Raw genomic sequence first — 27,842 nt, 5'->3', positions numbered from 1 at the left:
TTGTAGTAAGTTATTTTGAATGTAATTTCAAACACTTAAATTTGTTATGACAAAAGAATATGAGTAAATTACATTCTCCTCCTCCTCAAAGATGTTTGAATTACATTTCTCTCCCCTCTTATGTTAAAATATACACTCTTCTCCCTTAAAAAATAAAATTTATACTCTCCTCCCCTATAAGATGTTTGAATTTCAACTTATTCCCTTAATAATTTAAATATGGACTACACGAATTTATTTATTTTGGCTAAAGGCAGACTAGCAAAGAGCTAGAAAAAGAAAGCATACAAAGAGAGGAAGGGGACCAAACCAAAACCTCCTAATGGCTGATAAAGATATAGATGGGCATTCCCAGTCTATTTTGAGCAAAAAAACTACTTATACAAAGAGGAATATAAAACCAAACACTAAGGTGGTTTAAGGATAAACCAAGGTTTGCAAGAGCATCAGCACAATAATTTTCTTCCCTGTAAATGTGTGTAACAAAGAATCTTATGGATTGGAGCATGAACATACAATTGTCCCATATATTTTTGAGTTTTCAAGGAACAAGTTTGTTGTTTTTGATGGCATTCACTACCAGTAATGAATCTACTTCAAGCCATAAGTTCTTCCAATGATAAATATGAGCCAACTCAATTGATTTCATTGCACCACATAATTCAGCATGATAGGCAGAACCCTGGACAGTGTTCTGAGCAAAGCAAAAGAGAAATTTGAATTGTTATCTCTGAAAATACCTCCACAAACAAATGTTGAAGAGTTTGATGAGCCACCAGTGTTGCATTTGATCCATTGAAAGATAGGAGGGTTCCATAAAACTTCAATGATTTGAGGTGCCTTAGGAGGGTGCACATTCACATTGAATTTTGGCTTAATAACAGTTTTGGCCCCCTATGTTTCAAGAAATTGCGATTTTGGCCCCCTAACAAAATAAAATACAAAACAGCCCCCTAAGTATTGCCATTTTTGCAGTTTTGGCCCCCCCGGCCAAAATAATAAAATAAGATATACCAGATGATGTCACTGCAGATGTGTCGTTACCTATGAATGTTGTATTAGCTAAAACAGTAGAAATAGAGCTTTTCCAATGAACTCTTTGATTTTTGAATCTGACTTTGTTTCTAGCATACCAGATGGAATTAATGATGTTGATCATAGCTGCTATGATTGTAACTTTACATTGTGCATTCCATGCTCTTTCACAAATAGACTAGATATCTTCAATACATTGAAAATGCAGATTGAGATTCAAAATTCTAGCAAACCAGTACCAAATATTGAATGAGTATGGACATTCAAAATACAGATGAAAAGAGTTTTCTGATTGTTTAGAGCAAAGGGAACACATGGAAGGGAGGTTGCAACCTCTCTCAGTGAGATTCTCATTAGTTGGTAGCTTGTTGAGCATTAATCTCCACACCATGAGGTACTTTGAGGGAGGATAATCTTTGGACCATATCAGCTTTGCCCATTTCCTTTTAGGATAGTGATGCTTTTTGGACTCATAAACTTCTTTCATAGACAAAGTGCCATTAGTGCTATGACACCAGATCAATTCATCCTCTTTTTGTTGCACTGGTATGGTTACTTGAGTAACAAGCCTTCTCAAATCTGGCATAGCATGCAGTAGTTCATTTGGGGTGTCCCACTGATTATTCTGAATATAACTACTGATGCATTGAGGAAGATTTTGGATCTGATTCAGAGAGAGATTAAGAGCTTGTATAAGAGGCTTCCTACACCAGGAATCTAGCCAAAACTGGATGTTATCCCCATTTTCAACTAGCCAACTAGTGTTTTCTTTGATTGTATTGAATTCCTGCTTAATTCCACTCCTTATGGAAGAATAGATATGATGATGAATACAATATGTACCCCTCAGAGTTCTACTTCTGATGATGACAGCCCATGTCTCGTTAGAATGCAATACGTCCCAGCAAAGTTTGAGATTGGTAGCTTCACTAAGACAAATCAGAGATTTTGTTCCAAGCCTTCTTTCATCAAGATCAGCACAAACCCTCTTCTAAGCAACAATTACTATCTTTCTTTTTTGTATATTCCCACTCCGTATGAAATTTCTAATCCATTTTTCAATCTCTCTCAGTAAACTTGCTGGCCATAAGTAAATGGAGATTGTGTGAACCATCATTCCTTGTACAACTGACTTAACCAATTGGACTCTACCTGCAATAGATAGAAGATAGGCTTTCCAGGAAGCAAGTTTAAGTTTGATTTTGTCAGCAATAGGTTGAAAATGAATGGTATTAGGTTTACCTTTAAAGATTGGAGCACCCAGGTAAGTGAAAGAAAGAGAACCAATATTGAAACCAAGCAGGTTAACCATAGTGCTTAGCATATTGTTTGAAACTCCACCAGAGAAAATAAAAGATTTTCCAAGATTAATGACTTGACCAGAGCAAGAGGCATACCTTGTAAAAAGATCCTTTAATGCTTCAAGACTATACAATTTACCTTTACAATAAACCATCAAATCATCTGCATAGAAGCAATGGGAGGGGATTTGAGTATCTCTTGAGGCTTTTATCAATTCTACTTTCCCATCATCTACAAGTTTCAAAATACCCCTACTGAGGACTTCCTCTGCCGAACAAAACAGTAAAGGAGATAAAGGATCTCCTTGCCTGACCCCTCTAGCACACTTGAAATATCCACGTTGAGAACCATTGATAGAAATAGACATGGTGGCTGATTGCAGGATAACACTAATCCAGTTGCAGAAAGTATGATTGAATCCAAAGCTTTGATAAATTTTATAGCGCAAAAACACTTAGAATTTTTTTTTTTTACAAAATTTCAATATTAGAATTTCTTAAGTGTCGGAAGTCTACTGAGATTTAAGTTAGTTTACCACTTTTAGAATATAAAAGTGCAAACACCAATCAAATTTGAAAATTTTGATGGTAGACGTCGTCAAGTTAAGGGAAGGAAATCTTAGACTTGTGTGTTAAAGTAATTGTAATCTTGTGTGATTATACTGAAAAATCTCTTAGAAGTGTAAGGAGACTGGACTAGCCTCGGTTTGTGGGGTGAACTATGATAGTTGTTTGTCTTTCTATCTTCTCTGTTTATCTTTGTTTACTCTGCTTTGTTTAACAACTAAGAAAGAAATTAAAAGAAACACAATTCAACCCCTCATTCTTGTGTTTTTTCACCTCTAAGATATAGTTGGTAAAAATGCTCCACCCCCTGAGTGAAACACATAATAACACCCTAGTCATCATCGTTCTAACATGTTTCACTATAAAGAATCTAATATATTCACATGTATTTGTACGCACACATCCATAATGACGTGGTAGTGGCTCTCACCTAAGCATGCAGACAAGATCTCCTTCAAATATTCTTGAGGAATTTGGGCATGCCCGTTTTAAGTGCATTTTTGTTGATGCTTAATTATCGTGAGATATTACTCTCTCACTAGTTCAATGATACCTGTCTAAAAAAAGACAAAATATTCAAAATTTATTAAGAAGATAATACTAAGTCGGTGAATAATATTTCACTCGCATGCATATTTCATTATACAAATATCAAATCATCTAAAAGTAAATCTCTTTGTAATTTAGAAAAGAAACTCCCTCACGATATTCATAGAATTTCAACCTTACACGTTATTTATGTATTAAAAGATAAATTAAGTTTACAAATATGAGTTGAGTCCAATATAAGATATTAGTCTCACGTAACATGACGAATTGTAGTTCAAATCTTAACCGAGAGATATACCTATTCTACACACCTCAAATATAATTACCACATGTAAAGAGAAACTACGATAAAGAAAAAATTGAATTATATTATAGCTTGAATGATGAAAAACCCCTCGACGAATATATTTATCCTAACTCAATGATCAAAACCATAGAGAAATAAAAGACAAATGGTAGATTCTACGATGGAAAATGCTATTTATCCCAAAAACATTATTCATGACAAAAAGCATAAATGTAACCGCCTCATCTATTTCAATATCATCTACCCACGTATTCCGCAAAAGCTAAGATCTAACGCTTCACCTTAAATGAAACTTCCTGTGGTATTTGTTCACGAGATATATCACAACTCTTCGACAGTAATGTGTCCAAAGTTTCACATTTCTGTTTTGTCTATCAACGATGTAATAAACACCACCTAAAGATGTGTATATGAACTTCAACATTGGCGGTTAATTTAGACTAGGGCTGGACAGATTGGGCTGACCTGTCCAAAACTAGCTGACCCGTGGGAGAAAAATGACACACGGGCAGTCTGAACCGGTTTGGACCCGTGGAAAGCACCGTTGCAAACTGAAACCAACCCGTTCCCTTAGACCCAAATAATTTCAGCCTTTCCCCAACCCAGCCCAACACAAAACACCCTATTATTAATACTAAATTTTTCTCAAACCCTAATATTTCATCTTCATCTTGCATCGCCGTTTCTTCTCTCTTGCCCATGCCATCCCATAAACACTTCTTATCTTTGAATTTGTCGATTCTCTTTCAAGTCTCCAACGACAAAGACACAATAGCTTCTCTCTAACTAATAAATCATATTGCTTCTTGCTTTTATATCCAATCGCATCTTCTTTGCTCATATCTTTATTGTTTTTGGATACATTTCTCCAGAAAAACTTCTTCCTCCACCCTTATTTTTTTGCAATGTAATTTTGTTTTTGGAAGTTTTTTGCATAAAATTTTGTTTGATCCGCAACTGACACAGTCCGCCCGAACTACCCCCAAAACCGTCGAACCGCCACCTGCTGAAACCGAAGATGCATTTGGACGGGAATAATTTGTGATATCGAATTCGTCGATTTTGGACAGATTTGCATTTTGAGCCCGAACCCCGTCCAAAACCAGCCGTTGTCCACCCCTAATCTAAACCATACAAATAAAGTTTCACCTCTTATTTCTCACCTTCATGCAACCCTAACATCTCCCCACAAACACTTTCAGGGTACAAAAGTAATCTCACATATCATCCACGTTAGCTGTTCAACCAAACCACACTTCATCCTATAAATACCAAACCACTGTATTATTTTCAAATAATCGCAGACTCACGAAAGAGAAATTCCCGAGAAAGTGAGAGAAACTGCAAGAAAAAGAGAGAGAAATAGAAAGAGAGTAACTGTGTCAGTGTCTCCATAATCAGAAACTTCAAAACCAAAAAGGACACTGCAAAAATGGCGTAAACAGTTTCAAAACAAATTATCACCACCGCGCTTTTTTTCTCTTTCTCTCAATTTCTTAATGTCGTTTTCATCCTAAGCTACCGTGCACGACATGAATCGGTTAGGGTTAAAAGTTGAAGTGTTTGAAGGCGACGCGCGTTTGGGCGAACTCGATTATTTTCCAGTAATCGCTTTTCAGAATTTTCGATTCCCAAACAACGAGATTCACATCCATCATAGAACTTTCCGTAGTGAACGTTGTCCTCCTCTTTCGATTCTTCAATCTGTTTCCGCTTTCAATGTTCGATGTAAACTCGATTCATCGCTTTCTGTTGAACAACCGCTTTTGATTAATCTTCATGCTTCGATGTTCCATGAAATGAAGGTGAAGATAATCATAAGCTGAAAATTATGATTTCAACTTTAATTATTGATTATTATTTTTATTTTTATTAATTTATTATTATTATTTTTATTATCTATGTTGCATCCAACACATCTGACGCATGTCTAACACCGACACATGTGATTACATTCAATTAGTTCATTTACCCAAATTATCACCGTGTGTCGGTGTCAGTGTCGTGTCACGTGTCTGTGTCAGTGCTTCATTCATTATTACTTGAATTGTTCTAATTTTGAAGATTTCATTTGAAACGGTGGGTTTTAGACGGCGGTGGCGGTGATTGGAGACGAAGAGCTTCATTTAGTGGCGATGCCGAGCAAACGGAAGAAGTTTCCATGTTTTTGGTGCTATACAGTTCCGGCTAGACTTTATGATGCGTGTATGGGGATGTTGAATTTGAGGTGTTTATCGATTGTGTTTGATTTAGATGAGACTTTGATTGTTGCGAACACGATGAAGTCATTTGAGGATAGGATTGATGCGTTGCGGAGTTGGCTTTCGAGGGAGACTGATCCGTCGAGGGTGCAGGGGATGTCTGGTGAGTTGAAGCGGTATTTGGAGGATAGATTGTTGTTGAAGCAGTTTGCTGAGAGTGATTGTGTTGTTGATGGGAATGGGAGGCAGTATCAGGTTCAAATGGAGGAAGTGCCGTCTTTGTCTGAACAGAAAGTTATGAGGCCTGTTGTTAGGTTGCAAGATAGGAATATTGTTCTTACTCGAATCAATCCCGAGGTTTGTATTCTAGTTTCTTAGATGGAAATTATATCTTTCTATATGTGTGTGATTTAGTATGATTTGTGGTTTATGGTTTTTGATTTATGGATAGAGTGTGAGCTGTGGTAAGTGTTTGTTATTGATTTAAGATTCGGATCCAATAGATTGGCCAAACTCTGCATCATTCGTCTAATAGTTGGTTAGTACTTAGGAATTGATAGTGCTCTATAACAATGTTGTTAAATAGCTGCTGTAGCGTAGTGGAATTTGCACAAACCATATTCAGTACAAAATGTTGTCAAATAGCCGCTATAGCGGCACCATATCACTGTTGCATAGCTGAATTTGAACAAACCACTATTTTCTGTGATCCGCAATTAACAACACTGCTCTATAAACACCGACACTGACACCGTCTACACTGATACTGATTTTAGAAAAAGGAAGTAATTTAATGTGTGATTTTGTGTGCGATTCTGTTTAATGTGATTTATGGTTTATTACTTTTGATTTATAGATGGAGTGTGAGTGGTGGTAATTGGAGAGTGGTTGTTAATGATTTAGGATTTAGCATCGGGATCCAATAAATTGGCAAAACTTTGCGTTGATTCGTCTGATAGTTGGTTAGGACTTAGGAATTGTTAGTGCTCTATAACAATGTTGTTGAATAGCTGCTATAATTGTAGCAGAATTTGCACAAACAACTATTGTTCCGCGATACTCTATTTAGTCTGATAGTTGGTTAGGACTTAGGAATTGTTAGTGCTCTGTAACAATGTCGTTGAATAGCTGCTATAATTGTAGCGGAATTTGCACAAACAACTATTGTTCCACGATACTCTATATAGTACAAATATTGTCAAATAGGCTCTATAGCGGTGCCATATCACTATTGCGTAGCAGAATTTGAACAAACCGCTATTTTCCATGATCCGTAATTAACAAAACAACACTGCTCTATAAACACCGACACTGAAACCGTCTACACTGATGTTAAATTGAGAAAAAGGGAGTAATTTAATGTAACCACATGTGTTGTAGTATCGATTTGGATAGTAGATACATCTTCAATCTGAAGTGAGTGTTGGTATTACCTAGGTAGTGCTTAATGACAAGGTGTGAAAGTAGAACTAGGTTCGTGAGTGGATTTGTCTATAATTAATCTTTTGCGAAGAACACCTTTCCTTCATGTTGGTTATTTATAGTTGGCTATATCTAAAGCCCAAATGGCCAGATTTCAGAAGTTAGACCGAGTGCTTCCCCTACCCCCAAACAAAAGAAGACACCTTTGTTTTTCTACACCCCTCTTGTACTTGTTTCCGGGTCACATGGGACAACTTTTTATGTATAGGATCAGTATCAGTGTTGTTAAATAGAAGTGCTATAGCATAACATAATTTGCACAAATAGTTATTGTTCTACAATACGCTATTTAGTACATAATATTTTCAAATAGTGGCTACAACGGTTCTATAGCACCGCTGTGTTGCGGAATTTGAACAAACCACTATTTTCCGCGATCAGAAATTGACAATAACAGTATTTTGACCTTTGTGTGTCTTGCTTAATTTTTTGAGGTGCATAGGTTGTCAGCTATTTTGTTTTTTACTTATTCATTCCTGCTTTACTCAGACATTGGGGTTTACTTTTAAAATTTTTGGATCAGAAGACAAGTAATTTATTCTGTTATTTTTATGTCAATAGGAATGCACTGTTACCAATGCAAAAGTGAACTTTAAGAATGAGATGTTTTTTTTGTGTTCTATTCATGTGGTATAGTCCTCCTTTTGGAATCTTGTATTTAGGATGATTGGTCATTTAAGATTTTTTTGGTTATTATGTTTTAGTTTTTGTTGATTTACTATTGTAATTTTGGTTTGTGCAACTTTTTGGTCTGTAGCAGCTTCATATATGTTCAAATTAAATGCCCTTGCTGAATAATAAGGGGGCTAAGGCATTAAGTTTTTTTTTTTTTTTTTTGGAATGACAATTGCTAGTTTGTCAGTATATGTTAGTGTCATGTCGTGGGTGGGAGATCTTAGGCATTAAGTCTGAATGAATGTATATTTTAACAATTTACTTGGGCAGCCATTTTTGAAATCAACATCATTTTGTTTAGTTAGCCTAGCCTTTTTTATTCCCCCCTCTTGTGAGTTAATTAATAGGATAAAATGTAAAACCGGCAATTTTTCTATGAATTTGTTTATATGCAATGTAGTTGTGTTTAAACTTAATTGGTGTAGCTGTGTTCGGTATCATTTTGATATGCCTAGGACTGAATCTCAATTATTTTTCTTTACATAGATCCGTGACACTAGTGTACTAGTGAGGTTACGGCCTGCTTGGGAGGATTTAAGATGCTATTTAACTGCAAAAGGACGCAAGCGGTTTGAAGTGTATGTTTGTACTATGGCTGAAAGGGATTATGCTTTGGAAATGTGGAGGCTTCTTGACCCAGGGGCACATCTTATAGGTTCAAAGCAAGTTTTTGATCGGGTTATTTGTGTTAAATCAGGTACGGCTCATATTATTTACTTAGTGTCTGTACCTCCTTTGATACTCTTTAGATTATTGGAGTTGAACTTGTATTGAAATCTTATCAACATTTTAAATTTAAATTTTTCTATGGGATCTTGTTGGTTTTAGTAACAAGTGCAAGCTATGTAGTGTTGTTATTCTTATAGTGGTTATGGAATAATTTGCAGGCTCCCGGAAATCTTTACTAAATGTTTTTCACGATGGTATGTGCCATCCAAAAATGGCAATGGTGATTGATGACCGTTCAAAGGTTTGGGAGGACAAGGACCAGCCTAGGGTTCATGTCGTTCCCGCCTTTACTCCTTACTATGCTCCTCAAGCAGAGGTACTTCCTTACGTATATTATTTGCAAAGAAATATTTTCTCTCTTACTATGCTTGATTGAGTATTAAGTTTTTTTGTTTTTTCCCCATTAGACAGCCAATGCCGTCCCAGTCCTATGTGTAGCAAGAAATGTTGCATGCAATGTCAGAGGTTGTTTTTTCAAGTAAGTCATACCATCAAGTAGTTTATTGGCTCAAATATGCTTTTCTCTATGCCTTTAATTTATTGTCCCTGTGCTCAGGGAGTTTGATGAAAACTATTTACAAAGAATTGCTGAAATCTTCTTTGAAGACGAGGTTGGAAGTTTACCTCACCCTCCGGATGTGAGCAGCTATTTGATGTCTGAGGTATTGGATTGGAATGTGATTTCATTGATGATTATTAGTCTTCTGTGATTATGTGCTATCATTTTGACATTTGTAGATTCTTGTTTATCTGCTGGTTTAATATTGGCTAATCTAATGGATGACAGGAGGTACCAAATGGTAATGGTAATGCCCCCATCAGTGAAGGAATGGCCGGAGCAGAGGTTGAACGGAGGTTAAACCAACCTGTAAGTGCATGTTTGTTTTAACACAGATAATGGATATTCACGAGCAAAATTATGTTTCCATGCTAAATGTAATTTAACTTTTGTTTGGTTATTGTTTGAGTCGTTTAGCCAAACTAGGTTTGGCCCCAAACGCTGGTTGACATGGAAGTAACAAGGCTGTTGCTTTTTCCGTTGGATATATTTCACTTACTGTTTTACTATGTAACTACTGTACTATACGACAGAACTCACAACCTTTTCGATAATTACATGTTCAAAAGTACTCTTGATTGGTATATCCGAACAAATTTCTTTCTGTCAAAAATATGTTTCTAAAAATGTACACAGACATAAATCGCGCCATAGCTAAACCACTTTTCGCAAAATGTGGTGTAATCAAGCTTAAGTTTGCTAACTTTCACTCAAACATACTCTAACTAAGTTTCCTTGTTTCTTTAAGTGTTACTTGCAATCTCTGTTGTAGCAACATTTTCTCAAACTATCTAGCAAATCTTGACAGTGTGTTTCTTATGCTGTGTGTATGTGATGAGTATTCAGGCCTGTTAAGATATGTGCATGGAACATTTGTCGATATTACAATAATCCTGGTCTTTTTGTTATTCTTTTAAGGATGATAAGCTTTCTGCTGATTTAGTCAGTCGGCCCATGGTAAATAGTGTTGAGTTCAGACATGAAACCTCTCAGCCAACTGCTGGCATAACTCCAAATGTTGCTGGTCCTGGATCTTCAAGGCCCCTGATTCCTTCTCAGAGTAGTGGACACTTTTCTATGCTGTTTGGGTTTCTATATTGCGGTTTTGAAAATTTATGTTATCTTTTAATATCATCTTTCCCATCCTTGTCTCAGAACCTGGTCTGCTTGGACCTCCACTCAAACATGACGGCAGTTTTATTGATCGTGATAATGACATGAAAAAAGGACTATTAACTACGAGGCATGGTCCAGATTTAAGAGGTCAAAGTTCAGCTGAACCCCCTCTGATATCAAGGCCGCCCATTCCATCATACGGAGGCTGGTTGGTAGATGATGATATAAGCAACAAAACTCAGACAAATAATTGGCCTTTTGCATCTGCTAAAGAATCCAATTTGCCAAAGTCTGAAAAGCATCAGGCTCAACCAAAACCCTTTTCTCATAGAATGGAAGTTTCAGCCTCCACTGTTCCGCTCTCACAAGCATCAAAACTTAAGGCTGAAGAGGTTTGTAGATGAATGTTATGTTGCTTCCCATTTTTTACAATGAAAGTTTTGTTTGGAGTCTTGAAAATGTTGTTATATGCAGGCAACTTCTGTATCTGATTTTCAGAGGCGAAATATTCCATCTAAGTCTCGGCTAACAGGTATAGCTTATTACTTAATTTCTTTGCATATATATGAAGGCTTTGAATCTTATTTAATATTGTTATTAACAATGACAAACTAGGTGAATGTTAATAGAGTAGCGGTCATGGGTGGTTTACTTTAGCTTTTAGATAGATTTTACATGATTATTTAATGGGTTTTGCCTTGGAATTATTGAAGCTTGGATGTATCTTTTAAAAGTACAAGTGCTATATCTGAAGCAGCATTTATTGTTTCTTGTACCTGTCCAATTTTGATAGTTTAAATTAAACCTATGACTGTAATATTCATGAACTTTAATATTTTTTAACCTTCTACTCTATTTCACCTTTTGATCTTTCCACTATTCTTATTTCGCCTATCTGTAAATGTAAATGATTCTAAATTGTAAATGTAACTAGAGCAGGAATACATCCGTTAGTTTTTTATTTGCTTTGTTTTGACTATTTTATGTAGTCACCTGACCTGTATGACCCTCTTTTTAGTGAGGTTGAGACCTTAAAGGCACCATTTGCTAACTGGATTAGAATAGGACAGAACATAAATAACTAAGGAGGCCTGAATTTTATACATTTATACGAGTTATTCCCCCGCTCCCATTCCTAATTTCATGTAATTTTAAAGTTGTCTTACTGAACCTTCCAATCATTTTTCTATCTGCTTTGAAGAGCTGGAGAATTACAGAAATTTATACGATCTTGTTTATTAAAATTTTCATTGGCATTTTTTTCTTTCTCATCTGCTGTATATAATCATTGATGTTTTGTTATGGACCAAACTCTTTGCAGAGGATGTGATATCTCCGAATCATACATCTTCTAATAGCAAAGATTTTCAAAATGAAGTTGGAAAATTTGACCCATCTCTATCTATTGGAGTGCTGCAAGAAATTGGGAAGCGGTGTTCCTCTAAGGTATGCCTAGTTTCTGCACCCAAGTGAGCATTTCTCTCCTCTATTTTCGCTGAAGTGCATTTCTATGCATTCCTTTTAATAGGTTGAATTTAAGCCAATTGTAAGCACCAGCAAAGACTTGCAGTTTTCAGTGGAGGTGAGTGAAAGTTCTGTTTCTTTTTAACAATTGATTATATACTACTTTTTACATGTATTTATTGACTTTCTTGGCTTATTGTAGTATTTGTTATGTTCTATAAGATGAATTCACTGATTTGTTGTTTTTAAACTGTGAGAAATTAATTATATGGGGTATTTTGTAGATTAATGATTATCAAGATCTGATATATTTTGACTTCCATGATAGTGGCCAGATTAGGTCTGTTTTTTATTTGGCTTTATCTCACATAATTTACTTTAGATGCTTTCTTGGTTTTGTACTTTAAGCAATTTATCATGAACTGCTTGACTATTGTTCAATGTCATTTCCCAGTTTTTCTATCATCATCTTAAATGCTATTGATTTTGTACTCAATTTCCGGTAAATATGTTATTGTGGCCCGATAGTATGTGTTGCCATCTTTGGTTGCCATTGCTCCTCTTGTTTGCTTGTTGCTGTGTTTAACCTTTGTTAGAAAAGTTGTTATCACATTTTACTTGAACCTGTAATAAACTTTGCTTTAGATCTAGTCTTCTGTTTTATTTTACTTGTCATAACCTATGCTGTAAATTCTCTGATACCTTGGTTTAGGTACTATTCACTGGTGAGAAAATCGGCTTTGGTATGGGCAGGACAAGGAAGGATGCTCAACAACAAGCTGCCGAGAATGCCCTTCGCAGCTTAGCAGGTATGAGAAGTTTGTTCAAGCTATCCCAAAATTGTGTTTGTGATATTCTTTCGTAGTTTTGAAGAGAAAATTAATGGAACATATGAATGGATATTTATAAATTTTGTCAAAAAATTATGTATTTATTCTTAACTGTTGCTGCATTTGGTGGTGGGACATTATTCCATGTTGTTTATAATTTGTACAAATATGGAGAATTTTCTTTTTCCTTTCTGGTGTGAGAATTGAGATAGTGTTTCCACGGTGCTTGTGACAAGCGTCTAAATATGCCCTTGCAGCACTATGTATGCATGCAGAACAGCTCTCTAGTTTCTGTGTTGGCGATCTGTAAAATTGTACCTATTTAAGCATTTTAAGCTTATTAAAAAACATGATGAACGCTTAATAGTGAGCTCAAATTGAAGAATAGCTATTGTTTTTCAGTTTGTGATTTATTTGTGTACTTGATTTTTCTCCTTGAGAAAACCCCATGTTCTTGTGTGTGTAGAGGTAGAAATCATTAGCATACATTTTCAAGCTGTAAATATTGTTATTGTATTTCCTTCTTTGGGCTTGAGGAACGTTCCTCTACATGGTTCTGATGACTAGTGGTTATGTGCATGTTGGTTGCTTGATGAAATTAGTTTGTTTTAATCTAATTTTGTTGTTCTACATTAATTTTCTTTTAGCCTGTTCTTTACTGAACCTATACTAAACTACTAAATGCATTTTTGGTGTATGAAATTACAGAGAAGTATCTAGGACATATGGAGCCTCAAAGTAAAGCCGTTAATACAGAATTTGACAAGCTTTCTATTGAACATGAAAATGGTTTCTTGTGGGATGTGGTCAATCCGGAATCTGTTGAACTGCAGACAGAAGATGGATTACAAAGAGAAAGTGCTTCTGAGGTGGGGAATTTTTATGCTTTTGGTAGTTGATTTATGACCTGTTTTGATTAAGGAAATAGGTGATGCTTGGATAAGGGGTAATGTGGACTAGATATTCCAGATCGTGTATGGAATTGTGTAGCATCATGTGAAGACTGAATCACTGAATGTGGAGTGAACTGGCTTCATTTCTTCTGCCACTGTCTTAGACAGGCTTCTTAATTCCTACTTGAAAGGTAATGACTTGGTGTCAGTCCTGGTATTCACCCATTATCCAAGTACTCCTTTGTAGTCATTCAGCTATAATGCTGTTGCATGCTTATAAATCATTGTTGCTTTCCAATTTATTTTGGAATACAAGAAGGAACCAATGATTTTTAATGAGCTTATGCTGTGGGTTTAATTATTCTCATAACAGTGGTTTGAGGGAGGGGTCTAGTCATGGAATTTTTACAGAATCAAATAATTGGTACTGCAATATTCACTTAAATTGGTTGTTATTCGAATATTCATTGCAGTGTGCTGTATATTCTACCTTTGGGGGAAAGGTTGATTGATCTTATGACAATTCACTGATTTTCAGGCTTCAGATGCTGAGACCCTGCCATTGAATCCCAATCCCATCAATCAGCAAATAGAAAAACGTGCCAGCTTCCCAAGGTAATTTATTTACCTTATTTTGTGTAGGGAAAGATAGAGAGGTTTTTTTTCTTTTTTTTTTCTTTGTATGGAAAAGGTAGATTTGCTTTTAGCTTAGGTTTGATCTATCTAGGATTAATTTTTTGTTCATAATTTTGGTCTCACGTTTTTCCTCTCTACATTCCTGGTTTTTCTTCTTGCCATAGTTACATGACTTTAAAATTTTATATTTCCTGAATTTTGGTCTATATTTTATCCTACAATGATATATTATCTGTTAGGCAGAATGCAACTACAATAGTTTGAGTCCCCGCCTCCATCCAAGAAGAAAATTGTTCTTCAGTTTTCCCCTTTTGTTAAATCTAAAGATTTTTGAAACCACTAACTTTAGTTGTTGGGGTGAGTGTGAGTATTCCTTACAACAGGTATAACTTTAGTTGTTGGGGTGTATGTGCTTAGTTTTCTTAGTTTTAATTTCAGAACGCATCATTCTGTTTCCAGCAAACGATTGAAGGAATGAATCTGTTGCTAAATGAACAAGAATAACCCATCACTGCAGCAACTGAAGAATGTATGATTCATGAGACGGCAGTTTGGAGGCGAAATGTTTCTATCTATGCCCTTTGCTCATGTAAAACCTCTAGCATAGCGGTTTTGGATATGCTGAGGGGAGACCTCCCCTTCGAATTTCTGTTATCATGGAGAAGGGCATTTTTTTTTCAATTTTGCCCAACCATAGCCAAATTATCAATGTTGTATTAGCTTGATACAGTTATTGTCTTTTTCTTTGTAATTACTTTTCTTCTTTGTAGTTTATCCACTACCGATCTGATGTGGTGGCTGAATTTTTCTTGCTTCTAGGACAAAACTCCATATTGTAGCTTCTGCATTCATAAGTCACCCACTGCGAAACCAAACAAACATGTTATTAGTCTGTTTCCTCTGGGTTAGTTGTTCATTAGGAATATACACAACCTAAGGAAAATTTCCGATGGAGGCAAAATGTTTTTATAGATGTCCTTTGCTCATGTAAAACCTCTAGCATAGTGGTTTTAGATGTGTCCCCGATAATTTCTGTTATATCAGAAGACATCTTTTTTTGCCTGATCATTGTCTGTCTCGCTAAATTTCAATGTTGTATTAGTTCGATTTAGTTACTTTTCTTCTTTGTTGTAGTTATATTTTGTCTTCTTTGTATTTGATGCAATAGTGATCCGCTATGGTGGTTGAATTTGTCGTGCTTTTTAGGGTGAAGCTCCATGTTGTAGCTTCTGGAGATAGGTTTTCCTCTGGGTCAGTTGTTCATAATTAAGGATCTAATTTACATCCAATGATAGTTTAAATTTGTTGCACTTTCAGTTAATCATAAATGTTTGATCATTGAAAAGTTTGACTTTCATCATATCTAGTTTAAAATTCTCCATTACCAATATAGGAATTTTTTATGGGATAAACATTGGTAAAAGAGTGCAAGCGAAAATGCAGTCAAAAAGAAATGTACAGTTGTTAATATTTCGAGTTTGAGTTGACTTTAAGTTGGGATTATTTCCTAGTGAAATTTAAAATAGACACAAATAATTTAAATTTTTTATTAACAAAAACTATTGTTACACGAGTCGTCAATTTTAATTAAGCAATTTGCCGTCTTCTCTTTTTGCAGCCCACTTTGTCTACATCTATTTTTGCAGTGATTTTTTTTCACGAATCTTAAATTTTAATGATAGTATTTTGAATATTTACACATTCTAAAAGCAAGATTTTAGTGCCTAAAAGAAAGTTTTGGAAGTTCATATTATTTTTTGTCGTTCTGAAGTTCAAGTTTTCAAATGTAAAAAATAGTTTGACTCCTTTTTCGTTAGGAACTAAATTTCAGAATGTAAAAATTTGAATAAAATGCATGTGGTTGTATTTTGTGTCTATCAATTAAGATCGGGTCTAACAGAAGAGGTTACTATTAAATAATGTGGAGGATTCAAATTCAAATTTTTTTTTTTCTTTCTAAAAGAAGTTTTTGTATTTTGTGTTTAATGGTACCTCAAACATGATTATCTCTACACGAAACAATAAAAAATTGTTATTGTTTCTAAACAGTTCCAAAATAAATATAGGAAATTAAAAAAGTATAATTCATGAAGTATACAATAATGATTCTCCATTCCTCTCTCTTGTCATCCAAAAATTTCATTACAAAAGCATTTTTCTACTTATTATTTTTCATCTATCCTAATTTGACAAGTTAAGTCTCACTTAAATGAGTTATTGATTGCATGCAGTTTGTTGACAACCAAAGTCATAGGTATTCGTTCATTTGGTGAAGTTGAAGAGCATGACACTCCAATTTGCAACACAGAAATCAAACAATTCTCCATAGTAGAGAAGTCTCCAGGTTCCTTCTCTCTTCTTAATGCTTTCTCTTCACTGTAATCATGATCTTTTCCATCAAATTCTTGATCATAGAGCAATGAAGGATCAATTATATCTATGGCATGATTTGGTAAAGCCAAGGCTGTAAACTGTTGGATTCCCATGCCACCTTCAAACATTTCATTTGTTGGTCTTTTTCCTGTGAAAATCTCTAGCAATAGTATCCCATAACTGTAAACATCTCCTAGTGCAGAAGGGTGTCCACCCATTCCATACTCTGCATAATTTGTAACACAAATATTGTTAGTGTATTAAAAAGGGGTCCACAACCTTGTTTTGGAATGCAACATCAAGGTTTTAAACGAATGTGAAGATCTGTTCTTTCTTTATAAGTGTATTATAATTTGGTTAGCGTGGCCGCAATTGAGGCTGTATCAACTGCATTTGACTGTGATTGTCCACAAGATCAAGATGTAGGCTGCGATTTCAAACATTGAGATATTAAACTATCAAATTGAACTCAAAGTAGAACATTTAACAAAATTACTCCCTCTCGACTTAGTTATAAGCAAGAATACTTACTTTCACACTTATTATAAATGGTTGTTAAAAGCACTTAATTTTGTTGATTTCATGTAAAAATGAAAATATATTCATTAACCTACACGTAGTCACATGGTTCACAATTCGCTTTGGGACGTGGTAAGGGATCGGGTACGCGATACGTGACATGAGAAGAATTCGGTACGCGTGGGGTTATAGAGCTTCGGTACGTTTGCGGTATATTATAATATTTTAATCGGTATGCTTTTGATAATTTTCTATCTAATCTAGCAAAACAATCAATTACATGTTGAAAATATAAATATGTGCATTTAACATTAAATGTAGATAGATTAGTTGACATTTACCTATATTTGAGTCCAACAAATTTAGGCAATTTTTTAAATTATAATCAAGTCCGGATAATTAAGGGAAAGACATACCTGGAGGAATGTACCCAACAGAGCCCTTTAGGCTAGCTGACATTGTTGAATGTTTGGGAGAATCACATGATTCTTCAAACAGAAATGTAGCTAAACCAAAGTCACCAACACGTGCTACCATATCATTGTCAAGTAGTACATTGCTTGGCTTTATGTCACAATGAACAATTGGAGTTTCACAAAAGTGGTGAAGATATTCAAGTGCACAAGCAACATCAATTGCTATGTTAAGTCTTTGTACAAATGTTAGTGTTTTCTTCTGATTTATAGGATGCAACCAATCTTCTAGACTTCCATTGGACATGAACTCATACACAAGTGCTTTGAAGTCCTTACCTTGATGATCGATACTTGAGATAGCAGTTATGATCTTCAGAAGGTTGCGGTGCCTTATAACTTTCAGAGCATTGCATTCATCAATGAAGCTTTTTGAAGCTCCTCGTTGTTCAAGATTCAACACTTTAATTGCAATAGTTGTTCCATCACTTGAAAGAGTTCCTTTGTACACAGAACCAAAACTTCCTGAGCCAATTAGGTTATCGTTGGAGAATCCACCGGTACACTTCACAATTTCCGAGTAAGAAATGTTCAGCTCCAAATCCTCTATAGTAGTAGTTTCTCTTGAAGTTTTCTTTCTTGATCTTTTTATCACGATGATTATTAGAAAACCAGAGAGAAAGAGTAGAAAAATAAGTGCACTAGCTATAGGGATAATCACCTTTAAGCTATGGAATTTTTCTTTTTTGATAGTGCATGCAGGTAAATTTAATTCTGGAACACCACCACAAAGCTTGATGTTTCCATTGATTGAAAAGGAAGTTGCATTTTTGAAGATTCCGTTCATCGGTAATTCTCCATCCAAATTATTGTAAGAAAGATTTAGATGCATTAGTCCTTTAATCTCACCAAGAAATTCAGGAATCTTGCCAGATAAGTTATTACATGAAAGATCAATATGTTGTATACCTCTCAAATTCTGTATAGTTGAAGGAATGTTTCCTTCAAAAAAGTTACCCTGCATATGCAGCCATTCCAAACTAACACAGCTTCCAATTGAGGACGGAATCATTCCCGACAATTTGTTCTTTGATAGATCCAAATTTGCAAGATTAACTAGCTTACCAATTTCAAAGGGCAAGGACCCTGTGAGAGAATTATGAGATAAGTCTAAGTATATTGAAAGAGAAGACAATGCAAATACTTGTCTTGGTATCGAACCATTGAGCATGTTATGACTCAAATTTAGCATCAACAACCTTTGACAATTTTCAAGACTTGTTGGTATACTTCCCTCAAAATTGTTATCAGCTATGAGTAGCTTTGTTAATCTAGTCAAGTTTCCAATGGAGGAAGGAATCACACCAGAAAATTTGTTGCTATACAATTCTAAATCAACCAGCTTTTGAAGCATACCTATTGTATCAGGAACAAAACCACTAAGGTTGTTCTTTTCCATTCCCAAACTGGTCAAGTTAACAAGGTTACTTATTCCAATAGGGATACTTCCATATATAGCATTTTCACCTAAATCAAGTGCATTCAAATTGATTGAAAGATTACCAATTGAGCTAGGCAATTTTCCTCCGAATTGATTTTCGGCAAGACCTAAAACTTCAAGAGCAGTACAATTAATCAAGGAAGTAAGAAAATTTAGTTCACCATCTTCCCCATTTCCAAGTCTATTGGTATCAAAATTCAGTCTTTTCAAAAGGGTCAATCTTCCTATGTTCTTAGGAAGTGTTCCAATGAGATTATTTTCAGCAAAATCTAAAATTTCCAATCTTGAAGCATTTGATAATGATTCAGGTATTGTTCCAGTAAAATCATTGACTCCACCGGCAAATGTTTCAAGATTAGGAAGAGTAAAACCAACATCATAAGGTAAATTACCATGCAGATTATTTTGAGAAAAGGTTAAAAAGGATAAGGAAGAAATATTAAAAACTGAAAGAGGAATGGTTCCATACAAGTGATTTCCATTTAGTGCAAAAAGTGTTAGCCTTGATAACTTTCCTACCTCATTTGGTATGGTTCCATGCAAATTGTTCACAGCAAGATTAAGTAGAGATAAAGAAGAAAAATTTCCTATCCATGTTGGAATTGTTCCTGTGAAATTGTTATGACCAGAAGATAATATACTTAGCTCTATACACTGACTTAGATTACTTGGTATGCTACCACTAAAAGAGTTATAACTAATATTTAGATGTTGAAGATATAGTAGATTTCCAACTTGTTGAGGAAACTCTCCATGGAAACTATTATTTCTAAGGTTGAGTTTTGTAAGGTATGTAAGATTTCCTATTGATGGTGAAAGTGTTCCAGCTAGTGTCATATCTGCAAGGATCAAATGCATGACTCTTCCATTGGAGATGTTACAAGTGATTCCTAACCAGTTGCAGTGGTGGATTGAATCATTCCATAAACTTAGGGCTTGAAATGGATCTTGAGTTATTCTACTCTTGAAGTCAAGTAAAGCATGTAAATCAGTTTCATTTCCTTGTAAGGTTGATGCAGTTGAAGAGTATTGATATTTGCTAATGTATAAAAGAAAACTATAAAGGAATTGGAAGAATATCTTCTTGGAGATGATCACACATGAATTTCTCATCATTTTTTTTTCCTATTTCAGAATTCAGAAATGGTGATTTTATTTTTATTTTTTGTTTTGATTTGTTAGAAATGGTGATTTTAATACAAACTTCAGTAAGTCAAAGGTGGAGGCAGGCACACAATTCAATATTTCAATTCAAATTAAAGGGATATTAAGACTTATAAGTTCCATGGAAATTATTGAATGTTGAAAACACCGTTGATCACAAATATGGAGAAAAGAAGAGTGATGAAAGCATTGGACATTAGTAGTTGTGCCAATTAAGGCCAAGGCCAAAATGCAAACACGTCGCACATGACTATTTCATTTATATTCTTCTTAGTATTATTCTTATTATTTCAATTAGTTTTTATTTTATTTTTTGAAAAGGGAATTAAGTTTTTAGTCAAAATAAATATATCAAATTTTATTTTAAATCCTCATAAAAAACGGCATGTTATAGTCCTTCTAAAAAAAATTATGAAGAGGTGGTGATGATATATAGCTTATTTATTTTTGACAAAATGATATATTGCTTTGTTGTGTGATACACAAACAGAAGATTTGAGATTATAACTAAAATGTTTATTAAATAGTAAATAAATCATATAACCAATTTAAAGTCTAGTGGAAGAGACTAAAAATTCTCCTAGTGTAGCAAGTTATTGTTGAAATTTTAGGTAGAAAAGGCATATTTAGTGTTTGATAGTGTCTTGAATAAGATAATCATCTTCACCTAAGAGAATCAATGAAAAACATATATACGTTGTTAACAAAAAATTATGTTATCGGAAATCTTAGTGATTTTTGTAGTTAAAAGCTAACGCATATGCAGGGGCGGATCCACATTGGGTCTATGTGGGGCTAAAGCTCCACATGCTTTTCCTTTTTTTGTTTTTTTTTTTTTTTAAATAGATAAAACACAACATCGCACCACTTTCACTTTCTTTTTCTTTTTCCCTTCCTACGCGTCTCATTCTCTTCTCATCCTCTCTCACACTCAACTTATGTTACAAATGTTCAATTTAACCGAAAATTTGTTAAGTTGAAAGGGCTTTCAGATCTTTGCACAAAACTTGTGGAAACAAATAAGTGCAACACATTTGCTATGATTTATAAACTTTTGAAGTTGGTTTTGCTCTTGCCGATAACAACTGCAAGTGTTGAACGTGTTTTTTCAGCTATGAAGATTGTAAAGAGTAACCTATGTAACAAAATGGATGATCGGTGGCTAAATGACCGTCTTGTAACTTATATAGAAAGAGATGTTCTATTAACATTAGCAATGATGTCATTTTAACTCATTTTCAACAAATGGATAGGAAACGATTTTCATTGTAATATATTGTATCAAAGAATGAGGTAAAGGGCGAATTGGTGTAGCTGTTGGCAGTTTTGTGATAGTGAGGCTTGGGTATTCCTTGTATTTTGGTTCTGTTTTCACTAACAGGTTTAATGTCTGTTGTTTGCTTAGGCATGTATGCGGCTGCTTCTGTTGGAACATTTGATGGAATATGTTAGCATCATTATTGGTAGCGCTAGCCAGTTTATTTTGGGGTTAGCATGGAGGGTTTTTTAGTTTTGGTGTGCTGCTGCTTCTGTGTGGTCTGTCACTTTGGCAGTAAGCATTTTTGGCTTGCATAATGTTTATTTTTATAGAATTGTTGAGTATTGGGTTGGCATGTGTTTGCTCTTTTGCTTTTGGCACCTTTGTAACTTGTAAGAGCACACTACTGTGTATTTTAAACTATTTGATCCGCGAGTTTTTATGTTTCTTACACAATCTTGATGAGAATAAAATTTATCGATTAAAAAAAATAAAAATAGTTTGCATTATTATTTATTTAAAATTTTAACTCCACATATATCTAAAATCTGGATCCACCCCTGCACATATGGTTCATATTGATAATGTGCATGGTTGTATTAATGTGTTGGTATTTTTCGTAACTTTTGTGGCACGTTTATGGGTGGCTTCCATTATAAGCTTAATAATGTTTCTTTCCTGGATGTTGAGCTTTTAGGAATTATTATTTAATGCGCTATCTCAATAATGTAAGCTCAATTTAGCTTCTATTTAACATCTTAATTATTGAGATGTCTTCTTCTCTCTTTAATATGCTCTTGATTTAAAAAAAATTATAAAAAATTATGTTATCAAAATATATGCAACAAGAAATGGGAACGAAGTGGGATAGCTTGAATAAAATAGCTTGGTTAAAATATTAATTAATCTAAATTGCCGAGAAATCTCATCTAACAATATATGATATTCCATACTATAAATTACAATATGTAGCCTTTGTTTTTTTTAATAATAATTGTAATTACTTAATTAATTAAACAACCGGCAATATTACCTCTTGCACGTTGCTTAGTCTTTTAAAGCTTCTATCAACGTGTACCATGCAGTCATAAAATAAAATTTAAGCTAAATATCATTTTTGATCTTTGAAGTTAAATGTTTATACGTGTTAGTTTTTTCAAAAAAATATCTGAATCATGATCATATTTTCATCAAACTCAAGTAAAAAGTATTTATATGTGGATATTTAATATTATGTTCAAATTCATCGCACTCAAAAGGATCAAACCAAAATGATTTTCGAGTATTTGGTTGTTCAAACCAAAATTAAAGATTACTCATGAGATAGAAACATTTATATAACAGATTGACATCCCTCAAATAATAAATGCTTATCTATACAAATTATTTTTCTTCGACAGAATGATTTATCCCTTTGGTGATGGCTGAGGTTCGAACTCTGGACCTTACATATTTTATGCATTATCCATACCAACTGAGCTAAGCTCATATGGACACAGAATGACTTATATATACAAACTTAACAAGGTAATGTGTTGGCTAATAATCATAAAAATAAAAAAAATAAAAAATAAAAAATAAAAAAATTGATAGATAGACAAAATGAAATATAGTTATTGAAACTCGCACACATACATAATTGGAAAAATCATTTCATCCCAATCACGATGTGTGGCCGAGTAACTTCCATATTTTTGCTAATTGAACTAGGGTTTTTGAACTAATAATCATCAATATAATACTACATTAAAACAGTTTAGATAATTTGAAATAAAAAATAAAATAAAAAAACTATAGGAAGCGTTGAATTATGTATCTGCATGATTCATCCATCTATCCATATATAATAATGCATATTTGATAAGACGTGCGTATGTATGGCGGCTATCATATGGTCGAAATTCAACATTCACTCAACTTTGAATATTTCAAATAAAGACAATATACAAGAATTTCCTTAAAACATCACCAAAAATGAATACAATTATTTTGAAGATCTTCATGCCAACATGAAAGTCAAACCTAAGGCTATGTCTATTCTACAAAATCTCTGTCACATTAAAACTCTCATCACAAATAGAACAACAACTTCTTCCTCTAATAAAATGTTTAATCCCTTGATTAAACATGCCAAGATTTTTTCTATCTTCTCTCTAATCACATTATCTACCATATTTTTTCTCATACAAGGTGATCATGTTATCTATCATGATTCCCTTATACTCCATGCTACAAATAAAGAACCTCTTGTGATGTTGCAAGCTCAAAGGTCAACACTTACTCTTGAAGGTCACAATTACAATAAACCTTTACTACGTTCCATGCAAAAAGAGAAATTAGAAGAAGTTGATTATGCAAATCAAAAAGTACTAGTTGCTCCATTAAATCTCAACATAGAACAAAGAATTGTATGGTTCAAAGAAAATCTACAAGAGTTCAAGATTTTAAGGTCAAATAAATTGGCAAAGCAATTCCATGCTAGAATTCAAGGATTTCACAAAAACAATTCATGTGAGTCACAATTCTTCATGACATGGATTTCACCTTCAAGTTCATTTGGATCAAGAGAAACTTTATCTATAGAAAGTGTTTTCAAGGTTCAACCTCAAGCATGTTTGACAATTTTATCAAGAACTTTAGACTCAATTCATGGCTACAAAATTCTCAAACCATTCATTGATAAAGGGTTCAAAGTTCAAGCTATAACACCAAATTTGTCATTTTTGTTAAAAGGTACTCTAGCTGAAACATGGTTACATGAGTTAAGGAAAGGAAAAAAAGATCCTGGTGAGATTCCTTTGTTTCAAAATCTATCTAACTTGATAAGACTAGCTGTTCTTTATAAATATGGTGGTGTTTATATAGACATAGACTTTATACTATTAAAACCTTTGAGTGGTTTGAGGAATAGTATTGGAGCACAAAGCATGGATTTTGGTACTAAACATTGGACTAGATTAAACAATGCTGTTCTTATTTTTGATAAGAATCATCCACTTGTTCTAAGGTTCATTAATGAATTTGCTTTGACTTTTGATGGAAATAAATGGGGGCATAATGGTCCTTACCTTGTTTCTAGAGTTGTTGAAAGACTTAAGAAAAGACAAGGTTTCAATTTTACAATTTTGCCACCTATGGCCTTTTATCCGGTTAGTTGGACTAAGATAGGTGGTTTTTTTAGGAAGCCTAAAACTAGAAGTGAAGAAAAATGGGTTGAAGCCAAATTGAAGCAACTTAGTGGTGAAACTTTTGGGGTTCATCTATGGAACAAACAAAGTAGTGGATTGGTTATTGAAGAAGGAAGTGTCATGGCAAGACTTGTATCAAATCATTGTATCATTTGTAAGTTGTAATAGTTTTTTCTTACCTTATGTATAGGAACACTTGTGTGATGTAAAATCTAGCTTTACAAGTTGTGAAGAAATTCTCTTTTAACACATAGTTTGTCTACTTGATGATTCCAATTTAAGGATTTAAATGATGGTGGTATCATTCCTTAAAAAATGATGGTTGCATCACGATCTTTTATATTATGGACAATTGGATCAAATGTAGACTGAATTACCAAGGTGACATCATCCTTAATAATATAGACAATTGTGATCGAATGCAACGAACATGTTCTTGATTATGATTGTGTTGGTGTCGCAGAGATATCCAAAAATTTGATCTTGCAATTTAAAGTCGTTGACCTTTTTCTTAGACCTTCACTCCAATCATATTAAGAATCAAAATTTAATATCAATAGAAAGGCTTTAACTAATTTTTCTACCCCAAATTCGAAATTTAATTCGTCTTAATGTCAAAGCAAATCTAAATCTTCCACATCTCCAAAATCCTAATCCAGGCAATTTCCTAAATTTTCTTTTCCTAGTCAATTTATTATGCTTTACCTTTATGTCATTCCTATTGTGAGAACCAAAATCCTCATCCATGCGACTACCCTTTGAAGCTAGCTCACTTTCTCTATCAATACCATGAAATTTTTTGGATCCAATCTTCTTGATCAAGTCCCAAGGGTCTTGAAATTCTCTCTCTGAATCACTATCCCACAAAGAAATAGGCTTAATTATTGGTGAACCACTATAGTAATCAAAATGATTTGACAAACTTGTATGCTCCATGTCAAATAATCTTCTCATAGATGTGCTTCCAACTTTCATCAAATCCAACAAGCTACTAGATTTAGAGTAAGATGAAGAAGATGCAGCTGAAGATGATGAAGATGATGATGATGTTGATAAATATAGAGATTTTTGGTATTGAATAATCTTCATGATCTTTTCCTTCTGTTCTTTTGTGTTGATAAACCAATGAGACTCTTCCTCTTTCTCCTCAATAATTTCATGTGACATGTTTGTTGTCTATAAGGATTCCAATAATTTGTATGAGGTAAATAAATTTTTATGTATGCAATTCTTTTAATTTTATGGAGAAGAAATAATGCAATGGACAAAACCAGAAACGGCATTGCCATTTGTAAAGAATTATATGAAGCCGGCAGGATTTGAGATGTGTTGCACTTGCACATACCAACATAGAATGAGACAAGATTTTGATTCTATAATTTAAGTGATTAAAATTATCAAACATTCTCTTAAAAAAAAAAAGGAACATACATTCTGAGAGATGGTCTTATTTAATGTTCACCCTTAATAATTATTATTTTGGCTTAATTGATCCTCCGGTCCCTTAACTTAATTCTTTTATTTAAATTGGTCCCATATCTTTTAAAAGTCTCAAGTTGGTCATTTATATGTGTTTCCGTCGGTTAATTTAGTCCTATTTCGTCAATTTTAATCTCCTAAAAAAGGAGACCGTTGGATAAAGGAGGTCTGGGAGATCTAACCATGTATCACCAACACTTAATTTATTCCACTTTCCTTCATCTTCTTCTCTCATCTTCATCTTCATACAACATTGAACAATCTTCATCATCTTCATAAAAAAAAAATATATATCTTTTAATCAAATTTTCTAATAATAAAATTTGTCAAATTTTCATACTTGTTCTCCGCAAAGGGTTGAGTAATCTGTAGATCTTATCAAGATAAAGGTTTTCATACTTTTTTCTTCATCTTCCTCTTCATTAACTTCATAAATATTAAGTAATTAAACCAAAAATAAACCCAACAAATCTAAATTACCCACAAAATCAAAATTACCCATAAATATTAATATTCTTCCTTCCTCTTCCTATTCTTCTGTTCTCTTCTCCTAAATTAGAATTACCCACAATAACACCATCACCAGATTCGCATCACCAGAATCTCAACACCAACACCATCTCAACAGAAACAATAGAACATGCATGTGTTCTTGAACCTGCACCAAAATCAAATCTCCATCTCACGGTCCTTTTCAGAATCACAACCACATACACAAAATCAAATCTCCGTTGGAATCATTTTTATTTTATTTTTTCAAATGTATTGGAGCAAAACTTAATACTTGGAAAAGAAAAGATCAAAAACAACATGTTTTGAGCAAAGATTTCCTCACACAATAAACAGGGATGGGAAAACGGTAAAAGTCATTTGCATGATAGAAAATCTAAAGTCTAGGACAGATATAAAAAGGCTAGAGCAAGGATCTAAGAAAATGAAAATCATAATTTAATCTTCATCCTCCTCATCACCATCACCACCGGAAGCCTTCTTGGCTGCAGCCTTAAGGTTCTTACGCTTCACACGACCAGGAAGACCACCACCGAATGGACTTGTGAGTGAAAAGTCAATGTGCTTCTGTGAATCAACCCTTACCATGAAGGATGGGATGTTCACAACCTGCCTCCCAACCCTGATGTGCCTCTGCCTGATTAGAACCCTAGCATGATGAATAGACTTAGCCATGCCAGATTTGAACACAAGAGTCTGAAGACGACGTTCAAGAAAATTCTCAACAGTGAGAGCCAACACATAATCAAGCTTGTTTTGTGTTTCATCAAGAAGACCATGTTTGAACATTCTCCTCAAAAGTGCTTCACCCTCAAAGATCCGACGAGGATTCTTCTCATCCAGTGTCAAAAGTGTCCTAGAATTGTTACGGATACGGCTAAGAGCATATTGAACCCTCCAAAGCTCGCGCTTGCAGCGAAGACCGTACTCTCGGACGAGCTTCAACTCAGCATCTAAACGCTCCTTCTCATATGGACGACGTGGCTTCTTGAAAGTTTTGCCATAGTTACGGTAAAAGGCAACGTGAACCATGTTTGCTCACCGCCGGTATGCCTCCGCCCCTAATAGGTTTTTGATGAAGTCAATCTCCGTT

At 34.3% G+C, this 27,842-nt stretch overlaps 5 protein-coding genes across 12 annotated transcripts; 2 read left to right on the top strand and 3 right to left on the bottom strand.

Moving 5' to 3' along the window:
• Nucleotides 1–541: 541 nt before the first annotated feature.
• On the bottom strand, nucleotides 542–2,704 carry LOC112416655 (uncharacterized). The gene is made up of 3 exons (XM_024770960.1): nucleotides 2,147–2,704; nucleotides 1,424–2,026; nucleotides 542–694 (listed from the first exon to the last, which is right to left on the bottom strand). Exons 1-3 carry the CDS (start codon nucleotides 2,702–2,704, stop codon nucleotides 542–544), a joined length of 1,314 nt encoding a protein of 437 aa, XP_024626728.1.
• A 2,019-nt stretch (nucleotides 2,705–4,723) lies between these two features.
• LOC11413506 (RNA polymerase II C-terminal domain phosphatase-like 2) lies at nucleotides 4,724–17,032 on the top strand. 8 transcript variants are annotated; one of them, XR_005643149.1, is made up of 17 exons: nucleotides 4,726–5,564; nucleotides 5,850–6,317; nucleotides 8,604–8,814; nucleotides 9,005–9,162; nucleotides 9,254–9,324; nucleotides 9,403–9,508; nucleotides 9,634–9,714; nucleotides 10,324–10,465; nucleotides 10,561–10,913; nucleotides 10,996–11,053; nucleotides 11,843–11,967; nucleotides 12,050–12,103; nucleotides 12,698–12,794; nucleotides 13,524–13,684; nucleotides 13,785–13,899; nucleotides 14,247–14,323; nucleotides 14,783–15,455. XR_005643149.1 is itself a non-coding variant. In XM_039828126.1 (16 exons), the coding sequence occupies exons 1-16, from the start codon at nucleotides 5,292–5,294 to the stop codon at nucleotides 16,724–16,726; spliced, it is 2,586 nt and encodes an 861-aa protein (XP_039684060.1). In that variant the 5' UTR covers nucleotides 4,724–5,291; the 3' UTR covers nucleotides 16,727–17,032. The 8 variants fall into 8 exon arrangements, 4 of the variants coding, with proteins under 4 accessions (XP_039684060.1, XP_039684063.1, XP_039684062.1 ...); XM_039828126.1 differs by lacking the exons at nucleotides 13,785–13,899; nucleotides 14,783–15,455 and adding an exon at nucleotides 16,576–17,032 and having other exon boundaries at nucleotides 4,724–5,564; XR_005643148.1 differs by having other exon boundaries at nucleotides 13,524–13,899; nucleotides 14,804–15,455.
• Nucleotides 17,033–17,635: 603 nt separating this feature from the next.
• On the bottom strand, nucleotides 17,636–19,987 carry LOC11409445 (putative receptor-like protein kinase At3g47110). Its single transcript, XM_039827967.1, has one exon. The coding sequence runs from the start codon at nucleotides 19,985–19,987 to the stop codon at nucleotides 17,636–17,638; it is 2,352 nt and encodes a 783-aa protein (XP_039683901.1).
• A 3,525-nt stretch (nucleotides 19,988–23,512) lies between these two features.
• Nucleotides 23,513–25,203, top strand: LOC11426316 (uncharacterized protein At4g19900). Its single transcript, XM_003623186.4, has one exon. The coding sequence runs from the start codon at nucleotides 23,582–23,584 to the stop codon at nucleotides 24,923–24,925; it is 1,344 nt and encodes a 447-aa protein (XP_003623234.1). The 5' UTR covers nucleotides 23,513–23,581; the 3' UTR covers nucleotides 24,926–25,203.
• A 1,853-nt stretch (nucleotides 25,204–27,056) lies between these two features.
• Nucleotides 27,057–27,842, bottom strand: LOC11416568 (40S ribosomal protein S9-2). Its single transcript, XM_003623184.4, has one exon. The coding sequence runs from the start codon at nucleotides 27,779–27,781 to the stop codon at nucleotides 27,188–27,190; it is 594 nt and encodes a 197-aa protein (XP_003623232.1). The 5' UTR covers nucleotides 27,782–27,842; the 3' UTR covers nucleotides 27,057–27,187.

This window comes from Medicago truncatula, chromosome 7 (assembly GCF_003473485.1).
Source record: "Medicago truncatula cultivar Jemalong A17 chromosome 7, MtrunA17r5.0-ANR, whole genome shotgun sequence".
Classification (NCBI taxonomy): domain Eukaryota; kingdom Viridiplantae; phylum Streptophyta; class Magnoliopsida; order Fabales; family Fabaceae; genus Medicago; species Medicago truncatula.
The sequence above is the reverse complement of the archived record's forward strand: the minus strand, read 5'-3'. Positions and strand labels throughout refer to the sequence as shown.